Source organism: Sander vitreus, chromosome 19 (assembly GCF_031162955.1).
Source record: "Sander vitreus isolate 19-12246 chromosome 19, sanVit1, whole genome shotgun sequence".
In the NCBI taxonomy this organism is placed as follows: domain Eukaryota; kingdom Metazoa; phylum Chordata; class Actinopteri; order Perciformes; family Percidae; genus Sander; species Sander vitreus.
Window position 1 is genome coordinate 658,181 of NC_135873.1, and position 27,873 is coordinate 686,053.

At 39.8% G+C, this 27,873-nt stretch overlaps 2 protein-coding genes across 18 annotated transcripts; both read right to left on the minus strand.

Annotated features, from left to right (window-relative positions):
- Nucleotides 1-9,337: 9,337 nt before the first annotated feature.
- LOC144534204 (Fc receptor-like protein 5) lies at nt 9,338-16,023 on the minus strand. 9 transcript variants are annotated; one of them, XM_078276000.1, is made up of 11 exons: nt 15,893-16,023; nt 15,585-15,629; nt 15,421-15,489; nt 15,256-15,327; nt 14,930-15,175; nt 14,714-14,812; nt 13,836-13,892; nt 13,438-13,512; nt 12,244-12,309; nt 12,023-12,087; nt 9,338-11,274 (listed from the first exon to the last, which is right to left on the minus strand). In XM_078276000.1, the coding sequence occupies exons 1-10, from the start codon at nt 15,921-15,923 to the stop codon at nt 12,023-12,025; spliced, it is 825 nt and encodes a 274-aa protein (XP_078132126.1). In that variant the 5' UTR covers nt 15,924-16,023; the 3' UTR covers nt 9,338-11,274. The 9 variants fall into 9 exon arrangements, with proteins under 9 accessions (XP_078132126.1, XP_078132128.1, XP_078132123.1 ...); XM_078276002.1 differs by lacking the exon at nt 15,421-15,489; XM_078275997.1 differs by having other exon boundaries at nt 12,023-12,084; nt 15,256-15,489.
- A 717-nt stretch (nt 16,024-16,740) lies between these two features.
- On the minus strand, nt 16,741-27,799 carry LOC144534202 (low affinity immunoglobulin gamma Fc region receptor III-A-like). Of its 9 annotated transcripts, none has more exons than XM_078275987.1 (9): nt 27,643-27,797; nt 27,317-27,376; nt 26,824-27,087; nt 26,380-26,625; nt 26,033-26,170; nt 25,635-25,685; nt 25,183-25,245; nt 18,205-18,359; nt 16,741-17,166 (listed from the first exon to the last, which is right to left on the minus strand). In XM_078275987.1, exons 1-8 carry the CDS (start codon nt 27,671-27,673, stop codon nt 18,235-18,237), a joined length of 978 nt encoding a protein of 325 aa, XP_078132113.1. In that variant the 5' UTR covers nt 27,674-27,797; the 3' UTR covers nt 16,741-17,166; nt 18,205-18,234. The 9 variants fall into 9 exon arrangements, with proteins under 9 accessions (XP_078132113.1, XP_078132112.1, XP_078132114.1 ...); XM_078275986.1 differs by having other exon boundaries at nt 18,234-18,359; nt 27,643-27,795; XM_078275988.1 differs by having other exon boundaries at nt 18,234-18,359; nt 27,317-27,393; nt 27,643-27,795.
- Nucleotides 27,800-27,873: the final 74 nt, after the last annotated feature.

Consider the following 27,873-nt stretch of genomic DNA (forward strand, 5'->3'; position numbering starts at 1 on the left):
TAGCCTCTTATATACTCATAGCCTCAATGCTGGAACTTTTCTGTCAGCTGACCAGACTGACCTCAAATGGCGTGACTTTGTTGGTTTTTTTTATCATCAGAGTTTGGGTTTCAGCTCTTACAATCAGGCAATCTAACTGGCAGGTCTTATGATGAAAAAGGAGGCTGTGTGTCATGTTATGGGAACATTTCTAACAATGCAACCACAATGAGGAAATGCAACATTCATCTTACATTTCATTTGGGAAATGAGGAACAGGGGGTAAAGTCTGAGGGCATCTGATGGATGGATGGAGAATGGCAAGTCTGTAGAGTTCCTAGGAAATACATGGTGGGCAACTGAAGTAGCCGTCGTGATACAAACTTGACCAAAGTGATCTTAAAATGTTCAATTATAGGGACATATATAGACCAATACACCCATTTGGAATATAATGGGTGATTTTATCATTAGAAATGATGTAACCCTTAAACTTATATAAAATACTGCAGGTACCATTGGACGGTCTCTTGCTTATAACCACTGAACTCACCAAAATAAAGCATTGATTCTTAAATGGCAGCCATTTGTTGTGGTTGTAGTTTTTTTTGATTTCTGCGAGTCAAAGGTTACAGCCACAACATTTTGAGAGATGTGAAAAACATACCTGTTTCTCGGATTACTGGATGTACAATAATTCAGCATACCAGCCCTCTTCTTCATTCCTGTAGGTCTCCACCCGTCCTCCGAAACAACCACAAGACTCTAATATGGTTACCTTGTCAGAACAGAAAAAAAGTACAAACAGATAAATAAACACAAGGAATGCAAATTTTTCAAAAGGTACGTAGGTGCAAAAGAATTATACTTTTATACTATTGTACTTTTGTAATCAGTAGTATTTATTGTTCTTTGAACAAGAAGAAAAGACAAAACATCAAATAGTCTTCAACATAAGGCTGTAAGGAAACAGAAACAAGAATACACAGAATGGATGATATAAAATATAAAATTATATAATTAAACAAACATCTGACACAAACTGGGTGAAAGAAAATGAACAGTACAAAATAACAGCAAGTAATGACATAATTGAAAATACATTACTAAAGAATATTCATACACATACATAACTACAATTTGGCAGATGTGTAGATAGTTAAGTGGCACATATCATGATTCAATGTAATTCCTAAGGATTCAAGCCAAGTCAGTCTAATGCGGGGGTCAGCAACCTTTCTAACATGAAATGCCATTTTAAAATGTTGGTGTTGGGGCACCTTAGTAGCTCACCTGATAGAGTGCGCGCCCATATATAAAGGTTCACTCATTGATGCAGCGGCCGCAGGTTTGACTCTGACCTGCAGCCCTTTGCTATGTCATTCCTCCTCTCTTTCCCCTTTCATGTCTTTAGCTGTCCTATAAACAAAGGCCTAAAATGCCCAAAAAAATGATCTTAAAAAAAATGTTCAATGTGCCATAATGTCTAATTTAAGGATCAGTTTGATATTTTCATGTATAGCAGACCAGAATTTTTGGCAAACAGGGCAGGACCACATCATGTAGAGGAGAGTGCCAATGCCCACCGCGCACTTCCAGCTGTCTGTTAATTTCAGCCTAAGTAACCTGGGTTGGGACCAGTATACTGTGTTCATTATTTTAAATTGTACTAGTGCAGTTCTAAGTTCCCGTGATGTTTTTTTTCCATAGTTCTTTAAAATGTTATTAAAATTCCTGCTATGTCAGTCTCCCAGGTTGATTTAAGATTAGAGTCTAGACTATTAAAACATTTAAGCAGTATGGAGTAGTATTTGGATGCTTCATGGCCAGTGCCAAATATTTTAACCACCACGGAGAGAGCGTCTGAATCTGGAAGTCTAACAAACAACAAGTCTAACACAAGCTGACATTTTCTCCATCAGCCACAGTATTGCCTTTATTTTCTGGTTTGATAAACCATCTGTACACTACCAGCACAGCTACAAAAAAGTTAGTGACTTACTAGTGAACACAATGGAGCATTTAGCAATATTTCCTGCTACATGTATATCCACTGAATTATTGTCTTTTAGATGAAATTATTAAAATGTACTGATCTTCTCTTGAAGCCAGTATAAAGTTTCTCAGACCTTTTTTGATTTGCATCACTTTTTCTGGCCAGGGTAAACAGTTATTACAATCTTGAATAGTTGACAGTGTAGGATGTAGTGCCTTACTTAGTGTCGTCATTGATGTCAGTCCAGACATAGATCATCTCACTCAGCGCTGTGTACATAAGGCTCTGGTCGTTAAGCAGGTCTCCAATCATCCTTATTGCTTCTGAACTCAGATCTCCTTTTTTCAGATAGTCCTATTAAACAAAGTCATACAAGCAGGAGCCTCTCCGGGAACCATCACCTTATCGTGGTGGAGAGGTTTGTGTGTCCCTATGAACCTGAGGGCTGTGTTGTCTGGAGCTTTGTGCTCCTGGTAGGGTCTCCCAAGGCAAAGTGGTCTCAGCTGAGGGGCCAGACAAAGAATGGTTAAAAAATCCTATGAAAAATCGAGGAAGGGATGAAGTGACCCTGCCCGGAGGAAGCCCGGCCCGACCAAGGTACTTCTGGAAAACCGTTCGCCACCTCAGGAGGGGGGAGCGGGGGAACCATCCAAGCTGTGTACAGTAAGGATGGGACGCTGTTGACCTCAACTGAGGAGGTAATAGGGCGGTGGAAGGAGCACTTTGAGGAACTCCTACATCCGACTAATACGCCCTCTATGGTAGAGGCAGAGCTGGAGGATGAGGGGGGATTGGCATCAATTTCCCTGGTGGAGGTTGCTGAGGTAGTTAAACAACTCCACAGTGGCAAAGCCCCAGGAATTGATGAGATCCGTCCAGAAATGCTTAAAGCTCTGGGTGTGGAGGGGTTGTCTTGGTTGACACGCCTCTTCAACATTGCGTGGAAGTCTGGGACGGTGCCTAAGGAGTGGCAGACCGGGGTGGTGGTTCCCCTTTTTAAAAAGGGGGACCAGAGGGTGTGTGCCAATTACAGGGGTATCACACTTCTAAGCCTCCCCAGTAAAGTCTACTCCAAGGTGCTGGAAAGGAGGGTTCGGTCGATAGTCGAATCTCAGGTTGAAGAGGAACAATGCGGATTCCGTCCTGGTCGTGGAACAACGGACCAGATCTTTACTCTCGCAAGGATCCTGGAGGGAGCCTGGGAGTATGCCCAACCAGTCTACATGTGTTTTGTGGATCTGGAGAAGGCGTATGACCGGGTGCCCCGGGAGATACTGTGGGAGGTGCTGCGGGAGTATGGGGTGAGGAGGTCCCTTCTCATGGCCATCCAATCTCTGTACGACCAAAGCGAGAGCTGTGTCCGGGTTCTCGGCAGTAAGTCGGACTCGTTTCAGGTGAGAGTTGGCCTCCGCCAGGGCTGCGCTTGTCACCAATCCTGTTTGTAGTATTTATGGACAGGATATCGAGGCGTAGTCGGGGTGGAGAGGGGTTGCAGTTCGGTGGGCTGGGGGATCTCATCGCTGCTTTTTGCAGATGATGTGGTCCTGATGGCATCATCGGCCTGTGACCTTCAGCACTCACTGGATCGGTTCGCAGCCGAGTGTGAAGCGGCTGGGATGAGGATCAGCACCTCTAAATCGGAGGCCATGGTTCTCAGCAGGAAACCGATGGAGTGCCTTCTCCAGGTAGGGAAATGAGTCCTTACCCCAAGTGAAGGAGTTCAAGTACCTTGGGGTCTTGTTCGCGAGTGAGGGGACAATGGAGCGGGAGATTGGTCGGAGAATCGGCACAGCAGGTGCGGTATTACATTCAATTTATCGCACCGTTATGACGAAAAGAGAGCTGAGCCAGAAGGCAAAGCTCTCAATCTACCGGTCAGTTTTTGTTCCTACCCTCACCTATGGTCATGAAGGCTGGGTCATGACCGAAAGAACAAGATCCAGGGTACAAGCGGCCGAAATGGGTTTCCTCAGGAGGGTAGCTGGCGTCTCCCTTAGAGATAGGGTGAGAAGCTCAGTTATCCGTGAGGAGCTCGGAGTAGAGCCGCTGCTCCTTTGCGTCGAAAGGAGCCAGTTGAGGTGGTTCGGGCATCTGGTAAGGATGCCCCCTGGGCGCCTCCCTAGGGAGGTGTTCCAGGCACGTCCAGCTGGGAGGAGGCCTCGGGGGAGACCCAGGACTAGGTGGAGGGATTATATCTCTAACCTGGCCTGGGAACGCCTCGGGATCCCCCAGTCGGAGCTGGTTAATGTGGCCCGGGAAAGGGAAGTTTGGGGTCCCCTGCTGGAGCTGCTACCCCCGCGACCCGACCCCGGATAAGCGGATGAAGATGGATGGATGGATGGATGGATACAAGCAGGGTGGCTCAGAATGAAGGCTTAACATGTTAAGACAAAATCTTTAGATGAAATGTTTTCCATTAGTCAACTTTTTAAACATGGAGAATTATAAATGTACAGACACTTTTGGATGAAACAACTTTCTAGTTTGTTTTCAAATGGCAAACCCAATTAATGCTATTTGTAATGGACTAAAAAACAAAAACTGTGATTCACAATTTACTCAACATAGTGTTCTCAGTTTACAACATTTCATTGCATCACATTGTGTTTTACCTTCACAGAGTAGTGGTCATATTTTTTCAGCGCAGCCTTGAATCCATGAGCCTCTACTTCATCTATCACCTAGCAAAAAAAAGGAAGAAGAATTTATGTATCTATTGAGATTACCATGAGTACTAACAAACTGAACCTTGGTTTGTTGACTGGATGGCCCAGCCTTACACAAAAAGCCACCCAATGGAAGCTCTTGGAGGTTGCGCCCACAAACAAAACAATTAATTAGTCAACTGAAGCCACCAAACCGCAATGCCAGTAGCTCAATGTTTGCTAAACTGGTTTGCTTTTTTGCTTTGTCTAATTTTCAAAACCCCACAACATATCCTGTTTCAACCTTACTGGTGGGAACAGCCTAAAAGTAAACTCTGGAATTAGTGAATTTGCTCAGAGCTTTTTTTATAGTTCAACTTGACACACAGATGTGTGACCTTTGATGGAATGGAGACCCGAAGGTCCAATTTTGGGGAAGCTATCCTATTAGCTATTTTGCAGCATGTTTTATATAACTCTTCTATACCGTTGATGAACTGCTCTAAAACAGAGAAAAATACATTTGCTTTCCAAGGATGTGTGAATTTGTGAGACTTTCTTTCCACCCCTCCTTCCTTTCTTCTGTCTTACGTACCTTGTGCAGAGCTTGTTGTAGCAGTTCGTCGGCTGACTTCCCTTTGTCACTTGGCCACACGTTGTACTTCAGAACGTCAGGGTCATTTTGCACTGTGTACGTCTTCTTCAACAACCCATTAACCAAGTAAAAGGTGTTGGGGTCATATATTATGAATTCATTCAGCTTGACCTTCAGCTTTTTAGGAAACCAGCGGACGATGCTGGTGACAAAGGGGTTGGCGGTTAGCTTGTACTTACAGCGGCAACAATGGCAACCTTCGCTAACGGTCTTCTCCTATTTTGCAATATATAATGTCATGACATTAAACGGAAATGTTTTATTCTACAGATAATATAACCTAATTTCACCTTTAGTCAGTTCCACCTTACCAATTGTACAACCATTACAATAGCTTAACCTTTCTTTTTGATTATAGCCAAATTCCATTTTTAACTATGTTCGTTATTTATTTAAGGGGCCACCAGAGGAGTTTTGGGACCTTTACTCAAAATAGACCTGACCCTCCTTCATCAACAATAAATTTTGGATGACCCTCCAAAATGATTAAGAGAAAAAGGATGACCCTCCCCAACAATTTATTGTACTGATTTGCACTTTGCAAAAATGTACAGAGTCCCATTGTTTTTTTTTCCAACCATGACATATATGACTAAACCTCTGCATTCTCATCTGACGCATCCCACTCCTCTGTTATGGTGTGGTGGCCATTTCAGTAGATTTACTCACTAACATTGTTGTGGAAACACAAAAAGCATGGAAACTAAATGCATACTTCCTGCGGTACTTCAAATACTAAATTACTAATCTAGTAAACTAGTATTCACATGAAATAAAACAATAAAACATTGAGACCATTCAACAAAGCACACTGGGTAATTCAACATTGGTTGCTATGGACTCGTCACTAGGCTTCCTCAGTCATTGTATATTTTAACATAGGTAAAACTGCCGAAGCTGAACATTATCCAAAACTCAATTTCTCAGATGAGCGTCAATTTGCGAGCTTGCATGCTACCACTCCTTCCTTCTCAAATACCTTGAAAAGGCTGTCGTTTGCACAATTTCACAAATAATCACCGGGACCGAAAGGATATACCTCCTGTCTCATGCCTTCCCGGCTACCGGCTGGTGCTATCCGCGATGCAAGTTTCGGCTTTTCAAAATAAAAGCTTGCGTCTGGTCAGCTATGTTAGCTGTGGCTTGGCGGCCGTCAGTCCATCCATGCCAGCCCCCACAATGACAACAAGATGAGATGCATTTATGTGTGGGAGGCCGGTTTTCACAGTCTGCAGCAGTTCATCGTTGTCTTTTTCCTTCAGACAATCAGCCAGATGTCCCTTCGTGCTCACAGCAGCAGCAGGTCTGAGGTAGAGAGTGTGAGCAGCAGCAGCAGCAATAGCACACTGACAGAAACTAAAATCACACAAAAAGAGAAGCACACCCAAGTAGGAAACATTTAGCAAAGTATTTTTTGGGATTATGGAATATTTGGTTCAGTGTACTTGCTGCTTTTCCTGAAGCACAGTTGCCAGAGTGGTAAAGTCTTAGAGTTTTACAAATCCAAAGCCTAGTTGACTAGATGTGAGTGAAATCCAAAGTGTACCAGTGTAAAGCTCATGCTGAAAAGCAAAACTCAAACATTGATTTCTTCAATGGGTCTGAATCGTAGATAGGGACTAAATCAAGGAACTGAGCAGACTACATGTGCACATTATATAACAGAGATGGGGACTCGAGTCCGAGTCTCGGACTCGAGTGGCACTTAAGTCGCACAAACAGCTGACTTGACTCGGACTCGACCCAAAAGACTTCAGACTTGACTCGGACTCGAGCTTCGAGACTCATCAACAACCTGTTTTCATTCAATTATTGCTTTTTTAATCTAAACGTATTCATGTATTTCTATTTTCTATTTGCGCATATACGTTAGGGAAACGTATGACGAGCCTCATGTCCACTGCCCTTTGCCATAATGTGCAACGTAACGCATTTGGTATGCCTTATGTGCGCGCAATCACATATAAAAAAAATGCATTGACGATGGCGACACCAAGTCCTCCCGGAGTTGTGCCTTTTGTCATTAGTTTTGCTTTCAATAACTTGGTAAACAGAGGCAGTAAGAGAACAGCTACATGCAAGGTGTGTGGCACCAAGATAAATGATGCAGGATCAACAACGTCAGACTTCATCAGGCATCTCAAAACGCATAGGTCAGTCACTTGCTAATGTGAAAGAGACGTTACATTTAGCATATATCGTCACAGGTAACAAGCTAACCATCGCAAAGTGTTGTGCTAATGCTGGGAACAGGCACATTGTGTCTTTATAGTTAGTAGTTGCTGAGACTCAGACATCCATGGCGCACAGGAGGCGGGACGCACGGATCCATCTCCCCAGGAACAAACGCTGTGTCGGGTGGGCAAACTCATGTGATGCGTAATTGATCCCGTGGATGATTTGTATGCTATTAAGTGAGTCCACCAAACACTGGGCCATCTTGACTGTCTTAATTCTGGACATATTTCTGTTACTGTAGTCCTATTTACTATTTCATCCAGCGGATCCGTGCGCACTGCCACCCGCCGTGGAGACGCTGGCCTCACTAACCTCTCCTCCTCTGAGTCAGGTCTCCCTCGCGCTGGACTCAATTTCACTGAGCGTACTAACACTTAGAAAATAAATAAGTTGCATTACATCAGTGAGTTCAAACTGCTTATTGTGCGTAATTTGGACTGACACTGAGATGCGTCTTGTTCTGTAACTGGTGTGGCGCTGCCACTATTCTCCTGATTTCCACTTTGACATTAGACATTTTTTTGAGTGAAAGAGACGTTACATTTAGCATATATCACCACAGGTAACAAGCTAACCATCGCAAAGTGTTGTGCTAATGCCGGGATTGCCTGGGAACAAGCAAATTGTGTCTTTATAGTTGTATCCATATGATGTGACAGATCCATCTGTTATTAATCGCGTCTTCTTTCCCTCTTTGGTGACATGAAGAGAACAATTTCTTTCATGTTTGAAAAATTAACTCATTTATAAAGTTAACGAAAAGACTACAAAATATTTTCATGTTTATAGTGAAATTGCAATGATAGTCTGAGACAAGACATCAAATAAAATTACAGATTCTTATCGTTGAAAGAGCTTCAATGTCAACATCTTCTGTTCGAGTGACTTGAAATGAAAGGGAAAACCTCTTAAATAGACACATTTAGGGCTGGAATTTTGTTCTCATCTAACTGGCTCAACTGGAAAATGGTAAGACTTTATCTATGTTCATATGTTAATCAGGGTTTTGGTCCTCATTATTTGGTCTCTTTCTCTCTCTCCCCCCCAATTAGTCGAGTCAGATGGTCGCTCAATAGATTAGATAAATTGGGGGGAATTGTTGGGTCTCTGTAAATGATGTGTGTATATATATATACTCTGTAAAGTGCCCTGAGATAACTTCTGCTATGATTTGACACTATAAGTACATCTGACACATCAGAATCTGATGATCTAGAATTACTGGTCATGACTCATGATCAGTAAAACCTTGAACACAACATCATCATCAACATGTGTGTGTGTGTGTGTGTGTGTCATCTTATTTATTGGAAACCCTGCCCAATATTGTATTTAATATGCAATGACAATAAAAGATGTATCTATCTATCTTAAACCACTGTGCATGTTCGGTATGTGGGATACCGATATCTTGTATCTTACAATACGTCTGTTGTGTGGGAGACAGAACGGACAATGACAGGTAAGTACAGGAATTTTCAGAAAGCTTGTATTGCGTGTCACCAGAACGAATGAAGCAACGATCAAGCGAAGATGATGCGTGGATCCGGGGTTCATATACTGGGCTTGATCGTAGATGGCTGGCAGGTGTGTACGGCGGGAGAGGTGATGGTGGAATGACGAGCAGGTGTGTGTAGTCAGCTGGCAGGAGCAGGCAGAAAGAGGGGAAAACACAGGGGACACAGAGAGAGGCAAGGCAAACAGAGAATAACCGACAGTGGAAATGAAATAGGCACTAGGAAACTAGAAAACAGACTCACAGCCAGCCGACCCCAACCATCACAACGTCTCTACTATAAAGAAAACACACAGCATGAACATGTGTTGCATAATGATAGAAAATGTTTAACAAGTCATAAAACAAATTGTTACAAATAAAAGAATGTTCGGCCTCAGGATAAATAAAAAAAAAGCTGGATAACAATTGAATGTCGTTTTGGAGGATTTTAAAAGGCAGCGATGGACAAGACTGCACATAGATGAAAGAAACAAGCATTCACACAACAGTTTTAGTCTGTGTTCACAATCTTGGGATCCTGCTCAACTGAAATATTTGAGACCAACATTTGATCAGTTTCTTAGTTTTTCTCTTTCTTAGCTTTTCTTCTGTAGCTGCAGTTTGGAGTTTATGTAATGGGAGATGAGATGGAATTTTGGGAATTATTTTTTAAGAACAGAAAAATTCATCCATGTGTCGTGGTGTTTTTCTAAGCAAAGAACCTGTTTGTGAGTTAGAGAGAAAAACACTAGTCCAGCCACAGCAGCAGGACATTTGTTAAAAGCACGTATTTTTATGATTATTGTTAGTAGCATTTGTAATTGATCCTTTCCTCTAGTCCTTTGAGGTGGAAACAATTTGACAAGTCTTCTGAAAATGTCTTATGTATGTCTGTTTGTGGGGGGAGCCCTGAGGGCAGAGGGAGGGGTTAAGACAGAGCTCTGAGGGGATGCTACTCGAACATTTTGCTCACTTTTTAACATCAACCAACCCTGCCTTTAAGCATTTCGGAAGATATTGACATCTGTCATTTGTGGGATAAGAGGCCATCATGAGAAGGAAAGCTGAGAGGAATCTGCTCAGTAGAATCAAGGTTTTACTCAAATCAAACCATGTCACTAATCTTTCTGACTTTATGGCTTCACATCTACAGTAGGGCTCAAATAATTCAATCTTAACTAATATATAACAGACAATTAGTTTGTCTTCACGTCTTCATTTCCCATCAGGGAGACTGGGAAACACCCAAACTCTGATTCTCACATTTGATCAGTTTGTTAGTGTTTCCTTCTTAACTTTTTCAGCTGTAGCTGCAGCTTTGTCTTCGATCAAATTACATATTGATGCTTTTAGTAATGATTTATTAGGAATATGTGATGGAAGCATCAACAGTTAAATTACCAGGAAATCCATAAGCTCTTAATCGTGGCAGACATTGCTTAACCCCCCTAATTTATTCACTCAAGAACAGACTCTGTTAAAGCAAGATCTATCAGCCTGGTGGTCATAATGAAAAGGACCCTGAGAAAATGTGTTTTGTATCAGAGAACAAACACAAGTTGACATGTAGAGCATGACCTCTCTACACTGTGATAGTAGTTATTTATTCCACATCTTCTCAACAAACCTTTACACGTTCATGAGACACGTACTATTTCCACAGCATTGTGATCATGACAAAGTGTTAACCACAAACTCAGTGTGTCTGCTTTAGATGGCTTCAGATAAACGAGACGCGACACCATTAACTTAGCAGTTGACCACAGTGAGTGTATTTAAAAACTGCAGCAGTTCCTGTAATCAGACTTCTCACATGTGTGAAAAAACAGAGATGGAACAAGTTGGTTTAGCTGTTGGACCATAGCTAACTGACACTTTCTATTAATGGACAGGTTCTTTATTTTGTCAGATGAAGGCTGCATGCAACATCCTTTTAAATGCTTTGAACTTCACATGCACTTACAACCATGTCAATCCAGCTCAAAAAGGTACGAATACATCACTGATCTCATACATGTAGACAATTGTACTATCTAACTGAACAAGCTGTACCATTTTGTATGGGGCTGTGTCATTTGATTGTTTTCACTCATATGGTATTGCTAATTTAGGTCTATTGTGTGAAACTGCTTTATGATTAATAATGCACAGGATGAAAAACCTAATGGGACAACATTTCTATGGAATTGTACCTCATACAATTTCATCTGACAAAGAACATTGATTGAACATGTCTTCTAAAGCTCCTCCTTCACTTAGCAACCTGCAAGACACATAAGATGCACAGAACAAATGTCAATAATATAAAATAAGGAGGAAGTATGTCAATGTCAAGCTTGTGAAAAACATAAAATGCAGTGCAGAACTGTTTAGTTTTAAACCGCCTTAACAATATCATAAAACAAATGTGGAACAAAACAATCTTTCGGAGTTAAGTAACTGAGGAAATTGATTATCTCAAAACCACTTGGTGAAACACATTCTACCATATAGCTTATTTCAAACATTCGACATCTAGAAATATTAACTTTATGAGACACTTCGCACATTGGTGGGAAACATTTTCATATTAAATACTAGTCGTCTTTCGATAAGCATGAGAATCAAAGTATAAGAAGAAATGCTGTTGGAAGTGGTGCTCCAGAGGATCAAATATGATATGTTTGATGATAACAGTATATGAGTTTCTGTCTTAAATAGCATTCACATCGACATTTGAGTCATAAATACGTCTCAGAAACTCTGAAAGCTCCCATTGATCCCACTTGATGCTTATCTTTGCACTGAAGTGGCTATTGTCAGCTAATAATTGCTATTTATTATATTAAAATCAAATTTTTATATAGTCTGTTATGACATTTCACAATTTTAAAACCCTCATACAACAAAATGTTCATATAACCGTCTTAAGTTATGACTCAAGTTGTAAATATAGAAAGCTTTCCAATCTCTACAATCCATTCCATATGACGTGAATGTGGCATAAAAAACAGTATTACCCTCAGTCTTACCTAATGGATTGAAGAGTAAACAGCATTCTCTGTAAATGATGGGTTGATACCTGCTGCATGATCTGCTTTGAAAATAGATGAAATTATGTCAGTGTGCATATATAGATTCACCAAAACACTAATTTCACTTACGTTATTGCCAAATTGGTGGTGTCTCTGATGTTGGTTAATCCCAACATCACTTACCATTCAAATGGCTTTTTAATAACAATGAGTCTCACCCAGGTGTTCAGTGTCACCCAGGCCCAAGGTGTTGTAAATAGGTCTAGACGCAAATTCATCCTCATCTGACGGAAATAGACAGGGGTAGTCAGCTGATAGGTAGATATATCAACATTAACGATGGTGTTTAAGGTTGAGCTGAAATTACAGTTTGTTCACTAGAATACTTTTCATTGTATTTATCGGGGGAAGTTTGACATTTTTGGGAATCTTTCTTGCCAAGAGACCCTTACACATGTCTGTGAAGTAAGGACCCTGAGCCAGAAGGTGGTTAGTTTAGTATAAGGTCTGTAATCAGGTGGAAAAGCTAGCCAAGCCTCTAAAGTTCAAAATACCCCTACCAAAACCTTTAAAGCTCACTTGGGTTTTTGTTTTGCATAAACACAGGGGTTACATTGGGCTAGAACTTTACTGTATGCTTCTGCATTCCTATCTGAGATTGAACATGCAGGTTAATTCTGCTGGACATATGCTGGTTAAACTCTGAATTATTATTTATTTCTCATCAATAAGCTCCCATCCATTGAGTGGCACCAATCCGATCTTAATAAAGTAATGTTCTGACTTTGTTATTTGCGTTTGTGATATTACACACTTATGGTTGCACAATGGCTTTGATTGGTGGGCTTATGAAATATAATGACAACATTTTCAAACCCTAAACATCCCCAAGTTTAAGCAATAAAAGTGAGATTGGTGTGCAAGGAAAATAAGTATTTCTCTTAAAGCTCAATATTAAAGGTGGAATCAAACAGAAACTTTAACTTCAAATTGAATGCATCTCTCAAGTTATTAGGTTATTAGGTATGTAGGTAGCTAACTCTTTTGTTTAGTATAAAGCAAACCCATAACCTTTATACTACATACACTGAGGGGCCTTTCAACCTTGTTTTCTCTGTGGGTTTCTTCTGTGGTTTGAGTCTAGCAAGCTCAAATTATCACCAGCACCTACACATTTTCTGCTTGTAAAACTATAGTCATTTCTTGCACTAAAACTGTTGTTTGCAGTAATGTGCATGGCTGTAAATTTCTAAACCAAATGATACATTCTAAAGTTTAAGCTGTTTTACCCAATTAAATACACAATTTAGATGCTGTGTTAATAACATGATTGCTGTGGTCTGTGTTGACATGAGGTTATAATGTAGAGTAAAATTTAGACAAAAATAACAATGTCAAGTGAAGTACTTTACCTTTCTTCCTCCTGTTTTTTGTTACAACAGCATACGTCACTTTGTTTGCATCAGCTGCACTGGTTTCTACAGAGACTAAAAAACAACAACAATATAAATAGGAAACTAATGTTGCCTATTAGATAAATTGTTTTTGTATACCATAAATGACTCAACAATTACCAACAGGGATTACGCCAGATTGGGATATTTGACTTTAGGCTTTATACTTGATATTTTTAGATAATTTCAACTGTTGCCTTGTGTAAAGCACTTTGTAGTTCTGTTTTTTTAAAATTGTTTCATATTTAAAGATCCTAATTAATAAATATAATATAAAACGTATAATATATATAATATCTTTTACATGCCTAGGTAGAAAGCTGAAAATATACCAGTATACTGATAGATGTTCTCACCTGTTTGGTCCTCAGGTAAGCCTGATCTGGGGGTCAGTGTGGACAGGTAGAGCAATACTGTAGTACAAGAAAGAAAAATAACAGCTTCAATAGAAAAGCAGGAAATAAAGATCAAATACGAAAAAATGTCCCAGTGTTAGCATCTGTCCTGTTTCTGTGCTTTATTTTGTGACTGCAAATATTACATTGAGTGGATCCATTTATAAAGGAGTTAAAATAGCCTTCTGTTCACAGAATTAGAACAAATATTAGAAACCCATGTTCAAGTTTTCAAGTTCCCTGTGAAGTCCTTGACCTATGGTAGTGCTATGGAGCAGTTTTTCTAGTTTGTACGGCTCAGTTACCAGCAACAATCCTCGTACTGCACATCTCTCTCTCCCTTCTGTGCCAAAATGTTACCAAAATACCAAATAGTTGCAAGTCAGTAAACACCTCACTTGCTTGTTAAAAGAAACAAAACAATTTGGGGGGAGCCCTGGTAGTTCAACTGTTGAGGCTGCGCCTCATATACTAAGACTCAGTCCTAAACACAGTGGCCCCGGTTCCAGTCTGACCCACGGCCCTTTGTTGCATGTAACCTCCCCTCTCTGTCTCCCCTTTTGCTGCCTCTAAGCTGTCCTATAAACTAAAGGCCATGAAAGCCCCAAAAAATAATCTTAAAAAAAAATGCTGGTTGAGATATGCATTGCAGAGATACCATGAAAGGCACTTCTGTTTCACAGAATGGGATTTGTTGCAGAAGCAGAACTGAGTTTGTCCAAAAGAGTAATTACATTAGCATATAAAAGAGAGCAATCTACAGACACTTAAATGGCACCAACACAAAATCAAAGGTTAAACACATCAAAGTTCCCCCTACACTTTGACTGACAAATAACCTTTTCCAAAGTGAAGTAGTCCAACCGCCAACAGCAGAAGCATCAATAGAACAGTGACAACGATCCATGGGGTACAATCGGAGGAGTTGGGAGTAGTCTCTTTAGTGAAAAATGGCAGAGAATGATTAAACCTAACTTCAAATATATATGCCTATAGCAGTCATTTGTTTCACATGTATGTATAAATGTTATTTTTGAAACATTGCTGTATCTCACCTCTGACGGACAGCCAGCTCTCTGGTGATTCTCCACCATCAGAGATGCTGCACTTGTAGAGTCCTTCATCAGACTTAGAAACACTGTGGATGGTCATCTCTCCTGTTGAGCTGCTACTGATGAGGCGGCCATTTTTATAGAAATCAGTTTGGAGGTTGAAAGAAGCCGTCTTGTTTCTGCAGCTCAGAGTCACAGCTTCTCCCTCCATCACAGGAAGAGCAGGACTCTCCAGCATCACTGAATGCTCTGATCACAAGGTGTTTGATATTTATATCATGTTAAAGTCTAGATGAATTTGACAAAATCTTGTCTTAAATCAAACATACCAGTGACAGTGATGTTGACGCTGTTGCTTCTCTCCCCCCCTTCAGCCTCACACCAGTACTCTCCACTGTCATCTACAAAAATATTTTTAATGTTACAGGAAAGCAGTTTGGATGCCTGCTTACTATTAGTTCTACATGTGAGTACTTCCCCTTTGACCCCCTCACAATGGAAAGTTACAGGCTCATATTCAAAGAACTGCAGCCTGTTTGGGTCGACTCGAAGAAACACTGAATCTGACACAAAGGAAAAAAGGGTCAGTTCACCAAAATCACAAGAGAACATGTGTTCCTACTTCCTTCATAATAATAAGCAACCAACCGGTACTTACAGACTTTCTGATTAAATGCACACAGCAGGAACAACACATTGACCACTGGAGAGACAAAGAAAAAGAGCCAAACATCACAGAGACATGTTTATAGCATCTATACATTCATCGAGTCCTACAGCTACTGCAGCTGCTCTTAAAGCTCAGCGTATTGTCCGTTAAATCTCATAAACGGAACAGAAAGGTCAAAGTCAAAAGTAAACATTTTGCAGCAGCAGTCCACAGAATTAGTTTAACAGCCTTATTAACTTCAACCTGCTTCTTTATGATTTTTGTTTTAGTAAAAGGAAGACATAGTCAGTACTCACACAGTCTGATGCGGAGAGCTGTGACCTCCATGTTGTCTCACTGCAAGTATTGAAAGCAGGTGAGAAATGGCACTTCCTTTGCGTCTTATTTTATGCTGTTGCCACAACACTAATTCTGTGCATTAGGTCAAAAGCCTCGTCTCAGGGACAGAGCTGCTGTCGTGGTAGAAATAACCTCAGTGGGTGGAGCCAAAGAACTTCATTCAGACAAAACAAAACTGGTCATATAATTATGCTATTAATATGGTATTTTAGATTTTACCAATGACAATTTGTTGGCAAGTGGCCATTTTGTTGGCAAGTGGCCATATTATACTGTAAATGGGATAAGTTTGCACTTTCTGTGGTGGTAATGGTTCCCAAAGAGGCAAATAGCTACTGTCACGCAGTCATGGAACGTACTTGTCAGATATTGTCTCTCAAAGGAAATACACGGGTAAGCATTGTCTTGTGAAAAAGAAAAACCTGTGCTTCTCTTGGCTCCGTGAACGCTTTGTGTTTAATTTTTCATTTTGAAGTGTAGTGAGGCAGATTCATGAACATCTGTCTATAACGGAAGTTGTGTAACTGCTACTTGTTATATTTTTTATTAATGGCTGATTTCAAGATTGTGGCACTTATCACAAAGGTGTTTCCTTAAATACATGTAGACATACTGGAAAAACATATCAGTAGCACAATTTCCTCTATTCTTTTTTTCAATGTTTCACTTCCACACATGCACACGCACACGCACACGGACACACACACACACACACACACACACACACACACACATGATTCACAGGTCCTACGACTACCCCCTGCATTACATCATTCAAAGTATTAAAAAACATTTTGGACAGACAGAGATTTTATTGCGTATGCTTTATTAAAAAAGTATTATATTTACATACATGTGGCTGATAGCTACTGGCCTTTTACTGTCATTAAAATGCTCTTTAACAACTTCCCGTTTCTATCCAAATATTACATCACAATATGGTGTTGATGCAAATAAAACATTTTTCATGTTTGTTAAGCAACTTTTTTCCTTTTTTTAGATTGTATAAAATACAAACAGAAAGTGAGACTCCCACTCCCCCACAGGGTGTGTTGATCGAGGTGCAGAGATGATGTGGTCAGTCTGCACAGGGTTTGTCAGCGTTATGGTCAGAGTGGATTATTAAATGTAGACACGGCTCAAAATAAAACTGTCGTTTGCAGAGCGTCTTCATTTGACTTCTGAGAATCCTCACGTCTCGATTCGGTCACAGCACATCTGCTTCTAGCCCCTTAAAAACATGAATTCATAAATCAATCAATCAATGAAAAACAAGTCTTAAAGCAGCAGATGCAAGTACCATCATTCTATTAAACATTTTATAATTAAAAATGTATTTTCCTCTTCTAAATTGTGTTATTGATGATGCATAATGCATTGAAAGGAATATGATGTGGGAATGACTGAGCCTCTTGTAATGTTATTGCTTCAACCTTTTAGATATTTGTGAATTATCGTGATTAGGTGGAGTGGGAAATGTGAACAGTATTGTTTGTTATATTGTAAAACCTGGTGTTCTGTATTCCATTTGCATTGAATTCTGTTATTCATTTAGCCTTCTATCTACCTGCCCAGGGACTTTGGGCAGAAAACAGCAATTGTGCTAAAACCTGGTACGATGCATCTCCTCATTTTTATACAAGGTTAATGTTCAATTGTGCACCGTCCCTGTCTAAACTTCTGAGATGTGAACTACTTAAAGGACAGCACTTTCCATCCCTTTACTTTCTTCCTTTCTCAGTTTTGCAAGTGAGAATTTCAGGGGTGGTACTGTATAGACTCCCAAGACACTAAAAATGACACACATCCACCAGCAGGTGGTGCACTGGGCCCCTGGGCATAGACATATAACAGACCCCCACCCCGTCTACATAGGATCAAGACACCCAAACTCAAAGAGTTTGAATGAGTCTACTTTTTGTCAATTTGGGTCCTTTTGTGGTTGATTTGCATGTATTTTGCACCTCTTTTTTTTGTCATTTTCTGGCTGTTTTGAATCTCTTTATAGTCGTTTTTGGGCTATTTGTAGTCGGCGTGTTTGTGTTTTTGGTCGTTTTTGTGTCTCTTTTCAGGCATTTGGCGTTTGTAGTTGTTTTTGTGTATGTTTTTAGTCATTTAGCATCTTTGTGTGATCGGTTTGTGTTTCTTAGCAACATTTTATGAGTCAGGACCCCTGACCCTTTGGGCCCTTGGCCTGTGCCCCAACTTTCTTTTACCCTCATTCTTACCAGTAGTATACTCTAAAAACTACAACACTATTTATTCACACCTGAATGGACATGACTTATTGTTGTTTACCTCAGAGTCTCCCACAGTGCAGTAGTCCCAGCAGCAGCAGCAGAGGAGCCATCATCACCAGGGGGAGAACGGTTCTTAAGATGAGGAACGCATCATCGGAGGACGGACAAGTCTCTGGAGGAACTGCTATAGAGCCAACAGAAAGTATCTACTGTGATGTCATGACAAACAGCGGTGACTCAGTATGTCTTTTATTTTAAGATGAGAATGAAATACATTGTTTCTCCTGCAGATTGGCTGCATGCACTTTATGCTGCTTCTGTGTCTACAGCAGTTATAATTCTGTATTCCAGTTGGAAAGTTTGGCTAACAGGACGACTCGTTCAACACCCCCCCACTTTGAGAAACCGCAAGTCGAAATTTCTGTTTTGATCTCCCTCAAAACGTTCCATCCAGTTAAACCATTGAAGCCCACACATTTAAAAGAGACAGACTCGTATTCAAAGAGTTGCAATCTGGTTGGAATGATCGAAAAAGCTCCATCTGACACAGAAAATCACACAGAGGAAAAGAGATGATGTTGAGAAAGTTCCTTAAAGTAATGACTCAATACTTTTTTGTTGCTTTTATAAACTAACAAACAAAGCTACTTACCAACTCTCTGAGCGTGTGCGCCAATAATAATTCTGTGTTTTAGATTGAAAACCTTGTCTCAGAGACAGAGCTGCTGTCGTGGTAGAAATAACCTGTGGTTAAGATGAATATCAGTGGGAGGAACCAAAGAACAAAGACTTGCAAATGAGAAGGTCCTTTATTCTCAGACCCATAAACTATATTTCATGATGGTTGAAACAGAGAAATAAGACCAAAATCGGTTAAATTAAGTAATGGTATTCTAAACTACACATGACATTTTGTTGGCCAGTGGCCAATTTGTTGGCAAGTGGGAATATATAAACATGGGATAGTAATCCCTACGTTTGTGCGTTCCATGGTGGTAATGGTTCCCAAAGAGGCAAAGAACTACTGTCAACCAATCATGAAACATACTTGACAGGTATCGTCTCTTAAAGGTTATATCAATATACTGTATTTCTGCTGTTGATGCCACACTTATTACGTGCTTGAGATTGAAAACCTCGTTCTTGACACAGAGCTGCTGTCGTGGTAGAAATAACCTCAGAGGTTGAGTTAAATATCAGCGGGTGGTGCCAACGACAAAAGACTTACATATGATAACACAGATTATAAAACATTGACAGTACATGATAGACACAAGACTGATTACCATTTATTCAACAGAACAGAGGCTGTCGTCGTCAGAAGGAGGACAGCACTGGTCGACTTTTGACTGTCAGGACTAATGGGAAAATAGTGTGATGTTATTGTAGAGCCACAAAGCTTCACAAACATAGGAGGCCACTGTTAGGAGGCCACTGTTTGTTTCACATCTTCTACCAGCAGTCAATGCTGGTTTTCTTTTAAACGTGACCACAATCTTACCCTTACCCTTACTCTAACCTAGAGGTAGGTTCATGTAGGTGCATGTCACACATTCTCTAAAATAAGTTAAACAAGCAGGTTAAACAGAACAAACAATATAAGTATAAATATATGTGTGTATATATATATATATATATATATATATATATATATATATATATATATATATATATATATATATATATACATACACAGAATGTATTAAAAATAAGAGAGTAATAGTTAAGATAAAAAGAGCAGATTAAGTACAGTGGCATGGAGAGCCAGAGGGGGGGTGTGGAGAGAGTCAGGGTGGTTTTCCTTGTTGATAAGGCTAGTGGCGGAGGGGAAAAAACTGTCCTTGTGACGTGAGGTTTTGGTCCTGATGGACCTCAGCCTCCTGCCAGAGGGGAGTGTCTCAAAGAGTTTGTGTCCGGGGTGGGAGGGGTCAGCCACAATCTTTCCAGCACGCTTCAGAGTCCTGGAGGCGTAAAGGTCCTGGAGCGGCGGCAGATTGCAGCCAATCACCTTCTCAGCTGACCGAATGACACGCTGCAGTTGGCCCTTGTCCTTGGCTGTGCTAGCAGCGTACCAGATGGTGATGGAGGATGTGAGAACAGTCTGCCCTTGTCCTCGGCAGTGGCAGCAGCGTACCATATGGTGATGGAGGATGTGAGGATGGACTCGATGATGGCTGTGTAGAAGTGCACCATCATTGTCTTTGGCAGGTTGAATTTCTTCAGCTGCCGCAGGAAGTACATCCTCTGTTGTGCTTTCTTGACGAGGGAGCTGATGTTCAGCTCCCACTTGAGATCTTGGGAGATGATAGTTCCCAGGAAGTGGAAAGACTCCACAATGTTAATTGTGGAGCCACAGAGGGTGATGTGGGCAGGTGGGGCTATGTTGAGGGATTCTATGTATGTGTATGTTGATCAATTAATTCAAAACGTAAATGCAATCATAATGGCCTTAACTTGGGTGACACAAGGTATTCCTTTTGTTTTTGGAAACATTGGAACAAATGTCTGTGTTTAAATCACTGTGGTTTTGTGAACTGCCATGATTGTCTCTGTACTGTTTTCCTCTATTGCATATATTTTATTTTATTATTTTTAATACTGATATGGACATTCAATTGACTCCTAACCCAGCATTTTCTAAGGATTGTTTGGATTTGATTAGATTTTTTACAAATGGTCATGAGACTCTATTGAATCCCTGTTATGAAAGAATATTTGATGAGGACTATCTATACATTGCCACTAGCGAAGGTGATCCATTTGGGGACAGCATAGAGCTATGAACAGTCAGTCTGATTTCATATATTTGAATGTTTAGGTATTTGAAAGGTACAAATGTGATCTGTGAGGTAATATCTAAAGAACAAAAACAAAACAATGCAACATTTGCTATTTTTTGACATAGTTCATATATTGTTATTAATTCTGAATCAATACAATGTTTACTGTCTTTATAAATATACCATACTGTCTTTACCCATGTTTGCCATAGTTGTCCTACAAGCTCTTTTTTTAGCTTTATTTAATACAGACCTACTATCAGCTACTTACTGAAGCCCCCTGAGGCAAATGTGTGATTTGTGATATTGGGCTATATAAATAAAGCCAAATTGACTATCAGGACATTATATTCAACATTTGATTTGAGAAAACTATGCCCAGCATCAACCAAATCAGGGACACACAATTAAGGTCAAAATAATGTATAAATCTACTCTAATCTTTACGGTTTTCATTTTAACAGAACACATCTGGTGGCTGTTAGTATGCATGCTTATTCTTCTTTTTATTTTGTACAATTGGACACCTTTAATTGATTTATGATCAAATTGTCTAATGTAATTGTATTCATTCCTAAAGGTAATGTCCTGATGTCTAAAACTGCCAATAACAATTTAGATCATGCATTGAAAGTAATTGTATCACTTCTCGGTGTGAATGTCAACATACCTTTCTGGTCAAATATATTTTGTTTCATTTTAAGCCTTTATTTGTGACAGGATAGCTTAGACATGAAAGGGGAGGGAGTGGGGGAATGACATGCAGCAAAGGGCTGCAGGTCGGAATCGAGCTGTGTCGAGGACTGAGCCTCTGTACATGAGCGCACGCTCTAACAGGTGAGCTACCCAGGCACCCCGAACAGATGTTATTATGTTAGCAGTTGACCACAGTGTATTACAATCTGCAGCTGCTCTGTTCTTGTAATCAGAGTTTTACATGTCTGAACAAACAGAACAGGTAGAACAATGTGGTTTAACTGTTGCACACTGATGCCTTTAAAATAGACATTGATGCTGTGAGTAAGCTAAAGCTCTCCGATGATGTTGAAAAAAGTCTTTGTAGGTCATTTCTACTTTATAACAAGCCACACATCGTCATTTAATCAGAATCAACCGATTTACTCTCTTTACAAATATATATAACCTGCAACATATTTAATTGTTTCTCTATGTATTTCTTTTAAGAATAAAAATATGTCATTATCTTTTGTCATGGACATACATAACTCCTAAAATTATGTTCTTGAATGCATTCGAAATTAAAACAGCGGTGATTAAAAATGTAACATATTCTGTTTGTAATATTACAAAAACATCTGTACTCATTAAAGACTCTTGCATTAATGTAACAGCTCTGTGTGGTTGTATGACCTGCACACACACAGAGCTTTGAAAAGCCACGCCTTCATTCTTCAGACTCTGCTCTCAGTATCCTGCAAGACACACAAGAGACAGAGAATATAGCTATCAGGATGTTTAGCCTCCTACTCTCCAATAAAAACACATTTTAGTCAAATGTTTCCAGCAAAGCAAGAGTCAAAACACAAATCACATTCCATTTCAGTTGTATTACCTATTCATGGTGGCCTGGTGTCAAGCTGTCCTCACTTTATGGTGTAGTAAAGAGGGGTAAAGTCATCATCTGACAGATAGAACATTTTAGGCATCCTGAGACATACGTAAGTGCACTATTGAACAATGTTTTTTATTAATACACACATCCATAGGCCGGAATAACCATCTGTTATCATGGCTGGGCCTGCCTCCTAAATGTGTAGTAGGACAAGGCTCACTTATTGGCCCATTGCATTTTCTATAAACTACTTTGACAAAACATACATGGCTTCGCTTGTGTTTTAAAATCATTATTATGCAGATGATACCCAACCAATGGTGGAAGAAGTATCCAGATCCTTTACTTAAGTAAAATTACTAATACCACACTGTAAAAATTGCATTGAAAATGTTACTTAAAGGTGCAATATGTAATACTGATAGCTAGTGTTTAAAATAGTTACTGCAGTACAAATTCAAAATACTGGAGAGAGTCGTCTCCCTCGACCCCTCCCCCTCCCCAGACTCGAAGTTCACGTTGGTTGCCAGGCTGAGACCGCAGCATTCACAACAATGTTGCTAGACGATTGTCTCACATAGCCAGACATTACTTAACAGCACATCGGAGTAGCTAACGTTAACGTGGCTATATTGACAGTCGTAAAAGCCCGTGGTCACTCTGAGCTCTGTACCCAACTGACAGACGCACCTTTTCGGCTTAGAATTACTCTAGGAACTGCTAAAAACACAACAACTTTGCCATCCTCTCCACCTAACTGACAGACACACTTCCTTGGCTTAGATTCATGGTGGGAAACGCCAAAAATAACACTAACGTTAGCTATCTTGCCGTCCTCGCCACCTGACTAAACACACTTTATTGGCTTAGAACTATGGCAACAATTGCTGAACACATTGCAAACTCCCGGTCTTCTCTTCCCAATTCACAGCCCCCCTTTCTTGGCTTAAAATAACGGGTTAGGGCTGCTGAACAGGCTACACGTGGCCCCCTTGCCTAGTCCTCCGGTAACGTTAGCAGTTAGGCAGTGTTAGCCAGGACCAGTTGGGATCACTTTACTGGCTGTGTCATGTTAGGAACATGCTGGATTTATTTAGGTCGGTAGTCTCTCTCTCCGTTTGTTTGTTTGGTGCTTCCATGGCTATACTAACGTTACAGCTGTAGCACGCTGGGTTTACGTTTTTACAGGTATATCTGGCAACCCAGACTGGCTGTCAAACTGGGCAGTTGATACCAACACACAGGCCAAAACACAAACAGACATTCCATCACGGAACGGAAATCTCAAAATGAGAAAATACTGGCAATAGCATTGTTGTCAGAAAAGATAGTTTTTCATCTTAGCATGTTTCCTTAATATCTGATAACGCATTGAGGTCATTTTTGGATTTATTACAGTAAATATATTACATATTGGACCTTTAAGTAAAAGTATGTCAGTATCATCAGGGAATGTACTTAAAGTATTACAAGTAAAAGTACTCAATGCAGAAAAATCCCCCTATTTTAGGATCCAAACAGTTTTGTTTAATGGTCTAATCAGTTCAGCTGGCCATTATTTTGTTAGCTAGTTTCATTTTAGAATAAAACATCAGATTTTATAAACTACATGTGTTTTGTGAACAAAAATCTTAATCTGTCAGGTAACTAGTAACTAAAACTGTCAGATTAATGTAGTGGAGTAAAAAGTACAATATATTTCTCTCTGAAATGTAGTGGAGTAGAAGTAAAAACTGGCATGGAAAGAAAAGACTAGTACAAGTAAAGTACAAGCACCTCAAACTACTATTACCCAACTTAATATCTGTGTTGAACAAGCACAAAATATACTCCATGACTGCCTTGATACAGCTAAATGAGGTAATAAAACTGATACTGTTTGACCCTTTACTTAACATTATTAGAATGAAATACTTCTTTGGTCATTTGAGCTTGACAAAACAAGTCAACATCTGCAATATCCTGTCATTAGACGTGCATATTTGAGTGACAGCTTAGATTTAAAAAAAAATAAAATAATAAATGTATCAGGGAGAAAAAAACACGGGTCCACATTTACACATGTACATGCGTCATATCATTACTGGCCCCATTGTGTATTTACATATACTGGCCACCTCTTCACTACCCACATAACTCATGGGGCTGTGAGGTGGCTTTAAGTACCTGGCGTCCTGATCAAAATAAATCTGCATTGTCATGTAGTGTTTCCATGGTGGTTTCTTGACTCGCGACCATATATATATATACATATGACCGTGAAGCAATCACCAGAGCTGCTACACAGTGAGCTGAGGGGCCAATCTACCTGTTTCTGGCTGTGGGTTTCTCGTGTAGTTTCAGTCTGAGATGCTAAAATAAGAAGCTCTCACCATCACTAGGGCCAAAAGCTCGAGAAACAGACACAGTCTTATACAGTTTAAACATGAATAAACTTTAAAAATATACTATAAATGACCGATTAGTAATTCAGTGGTTCTCAAGATTTCTGGTTGTGACACAAAAGTAATGCCTGTTCACAAGCACTGATGTAAACTTTAGTCTAAAGGAAGGTTCACTTTAATACTAATATAATAAGATAATTACATTTTCTAAGATTTCTTTTAAAGGGTTAACATGTTGCATTCTGTGTTTCTCAGTGTCAAGTTAATTACCTCTCTCCCTTCTGGGTTTTGTGACGACAGCATATGTTGCAGCTACATTGGCCTCTTCAGACACTGAAACATGATAACGTAGCAGTTAGGTATATAAGCAGACAATTATTACATTTTACTGAAAACTGGTACACAGATAGCTTATCTACATATTCTATAAATATATCCCTTTAAATATTTTTAGTAGTTAGGACAAAAAAAAGATGTGAAAGTAGAAAAAAGTGTTGCATACTCTGGCTCTGTATGCATTTCCCTTTTATTCAAATGACGTTTCTGCCTTCATGCCTTCTTCAAAATGGACAATCAAAATGACTACAACTTGTGTTGTGCATTACATTTCTTTTATATAAACGTAGGGTTAATATCTCAGCCCACCTTCATTCCTGGGATAATTTCCATAATGACAAAATACACATTTATATAGTTATGTTAAAAGGAGGTTGGTTCCTCACCTGTTCGTAGCGATGGTAAAGGCTGGAAGGACGAAGGAGACATTAGGGTATCTGTTTGAATGGAAAAAGCACTTTTAGCACACTTTGCATTATCATTATTTCAACCCTGTCTCTTAAAAAAATGTGTTCCCATACAACTAAACTTTGTACCAGTGACAGGCTCACGTTCTGAAACGGTTTCAGTTTCAAACATGTGGTTATCGCGGTGAATTAAAACAATGTACTTGGTTACGTATAGGGAACAAAATCATGGGTTGGCTTTTGGGTTTACACGTGACCTAGTCCTGTGTTTATGTGACCAATCCATGACCCTGGCGTCTACGGAAACTTTGAAAACGTTTAAGTGAATAGGAACGTAATTTTAGGAGAGAAGGCAGCCTGATTTTTATCCTCCGTACCTCTGGTGATTGTTTGATGTTTCTTACGTTGCAGTAATCCCACCAACAGCAGCAAAGCCGCCAAGAAAACAGCGACACCGACGCAGAGCAGCAGCGAGAGCTGAGGGCCATGATGAGGGGAAGGTTGTGATCCTAATGCTGTGGAAAAACATGCTTGTTGATATCAATGTAATACTTAAAAATATTCTACACATTGTCTATGTCCATTCCTTAATTAACATTCAACAGTCAAAGAGCAGGTTGAACTCAGTAACAAGTTGTCATTTGTAATACTTCTATCAAGTTTTAAAACATGAAACTTGACACGAGGTACACATCATTTTTGGATTTATTTTGTCATGTCTCACCTCTGACAGCCAGCCAGCTCTCTGGGGATTCTCCAGCTCCAGAGATGCTGCACTTGTAGAGTCCTTCGAAAGACTGGGAAACATTATGGATGGTCATGATTCCTGTATAACTCTTCTCCATGAAGTGACCATCTTTAAAGAATTGAGTGGTAAGATTGGTGGACGTCTGCTTCTGTCTGCAGCTCAGAGTCACAGCTTCCCCCTCCATCACAGGAAAGACAGGACTCTCCAGGATCAGAGAGCCATCTAAACAACATGTTTGAAAAAATATGTTAATTACACAGTTTGAAAGCCTATGCATGGAATAAAGCTGTCCAATATAGCAGATTTTTCCCAGTTATTACTACTTTAAAATATATATTGAACAAAGAACTGAGATGTGCACGGACTAAAATGCGATGACTTTGCGTACTTAGTATTTACTACTGCTTAGTATTTGCATACCAGTGACTGTGATGTTGACAGTGTTGCTTTTCGGTACTCCCATTTCACACCAGTATTCTCCACTGTCAGACGCTGGAAAGGCATTATTAATTTTGCAGTGTTCTGTCGATGTCGACCAGGTAGAAGAACATGTTGTAATAACTCCTTTAATCTTCCTCATCACTCTCCATCCAGTCAGTCCCTCCAGTCCCTCACAGCTGACAACTATGGACTCATATTCAAAGTGCTGCTGTCTGTTTGGAAAAACCTGAGGAAAAGATGCATCTAAGAGAGAGACACAAAGAATGAGATTATTAAAGCAAACATTTTTCAATGAAATGTGTCCTCTACAACATTTGTACTAGTTTATTACGGTATGTTATTTGAATGCATAATAGCTTTAAGGTATTATCACTTGGGATACAGAATATGAGATATTTAAAGCCTATTTGGGATGTTGTTAAAACTACAGCAAATACACATATTAACGTTTGATAAATAAACTGCTACTTACCAGCTTTTTGAGAATAACTGAAGTCAACTTGTGCGACCAGCAGACACAGCACAGTCATCACTGCAGAGACCAGAGAGCTGTTACTGTATTAGTTTAACATATATAACACAAGTAATACATGTAAATGTAATATTTGCTTATTATCAGTGAGCTGATTACAAATCTTAAATTACCTGTGCTTAAATCTGCCATCTTAAATTCAAAATATAGCACTGTATTTTGGATCATTCACATCAATTTCCCCTAAAGAAACTATACAGCTGAACATATTTTACAATTTTTTTCTCAATATATTTCTGTGGACATTACACAGTCTCAGTACTCACACAGTCTGATGCAGAGAGATGTAACCTCCATGTTGTCTTGCTGTTGCAGTCTGATGTTCAGTCAGTCACACTGAATTATAAATATCATGCAAGTCAGACCCTCCTCTTCCTGCCTGTTTCTCTTCTGGTGAGGAAACAGCAGGTTGGAGGTTTCTGACAGACAGAGTTGCTCTCAGTTTAAAACAAGAACAAAAAGTACAACCTCAACAGGTGGCCCGAGAGAACCTCCTT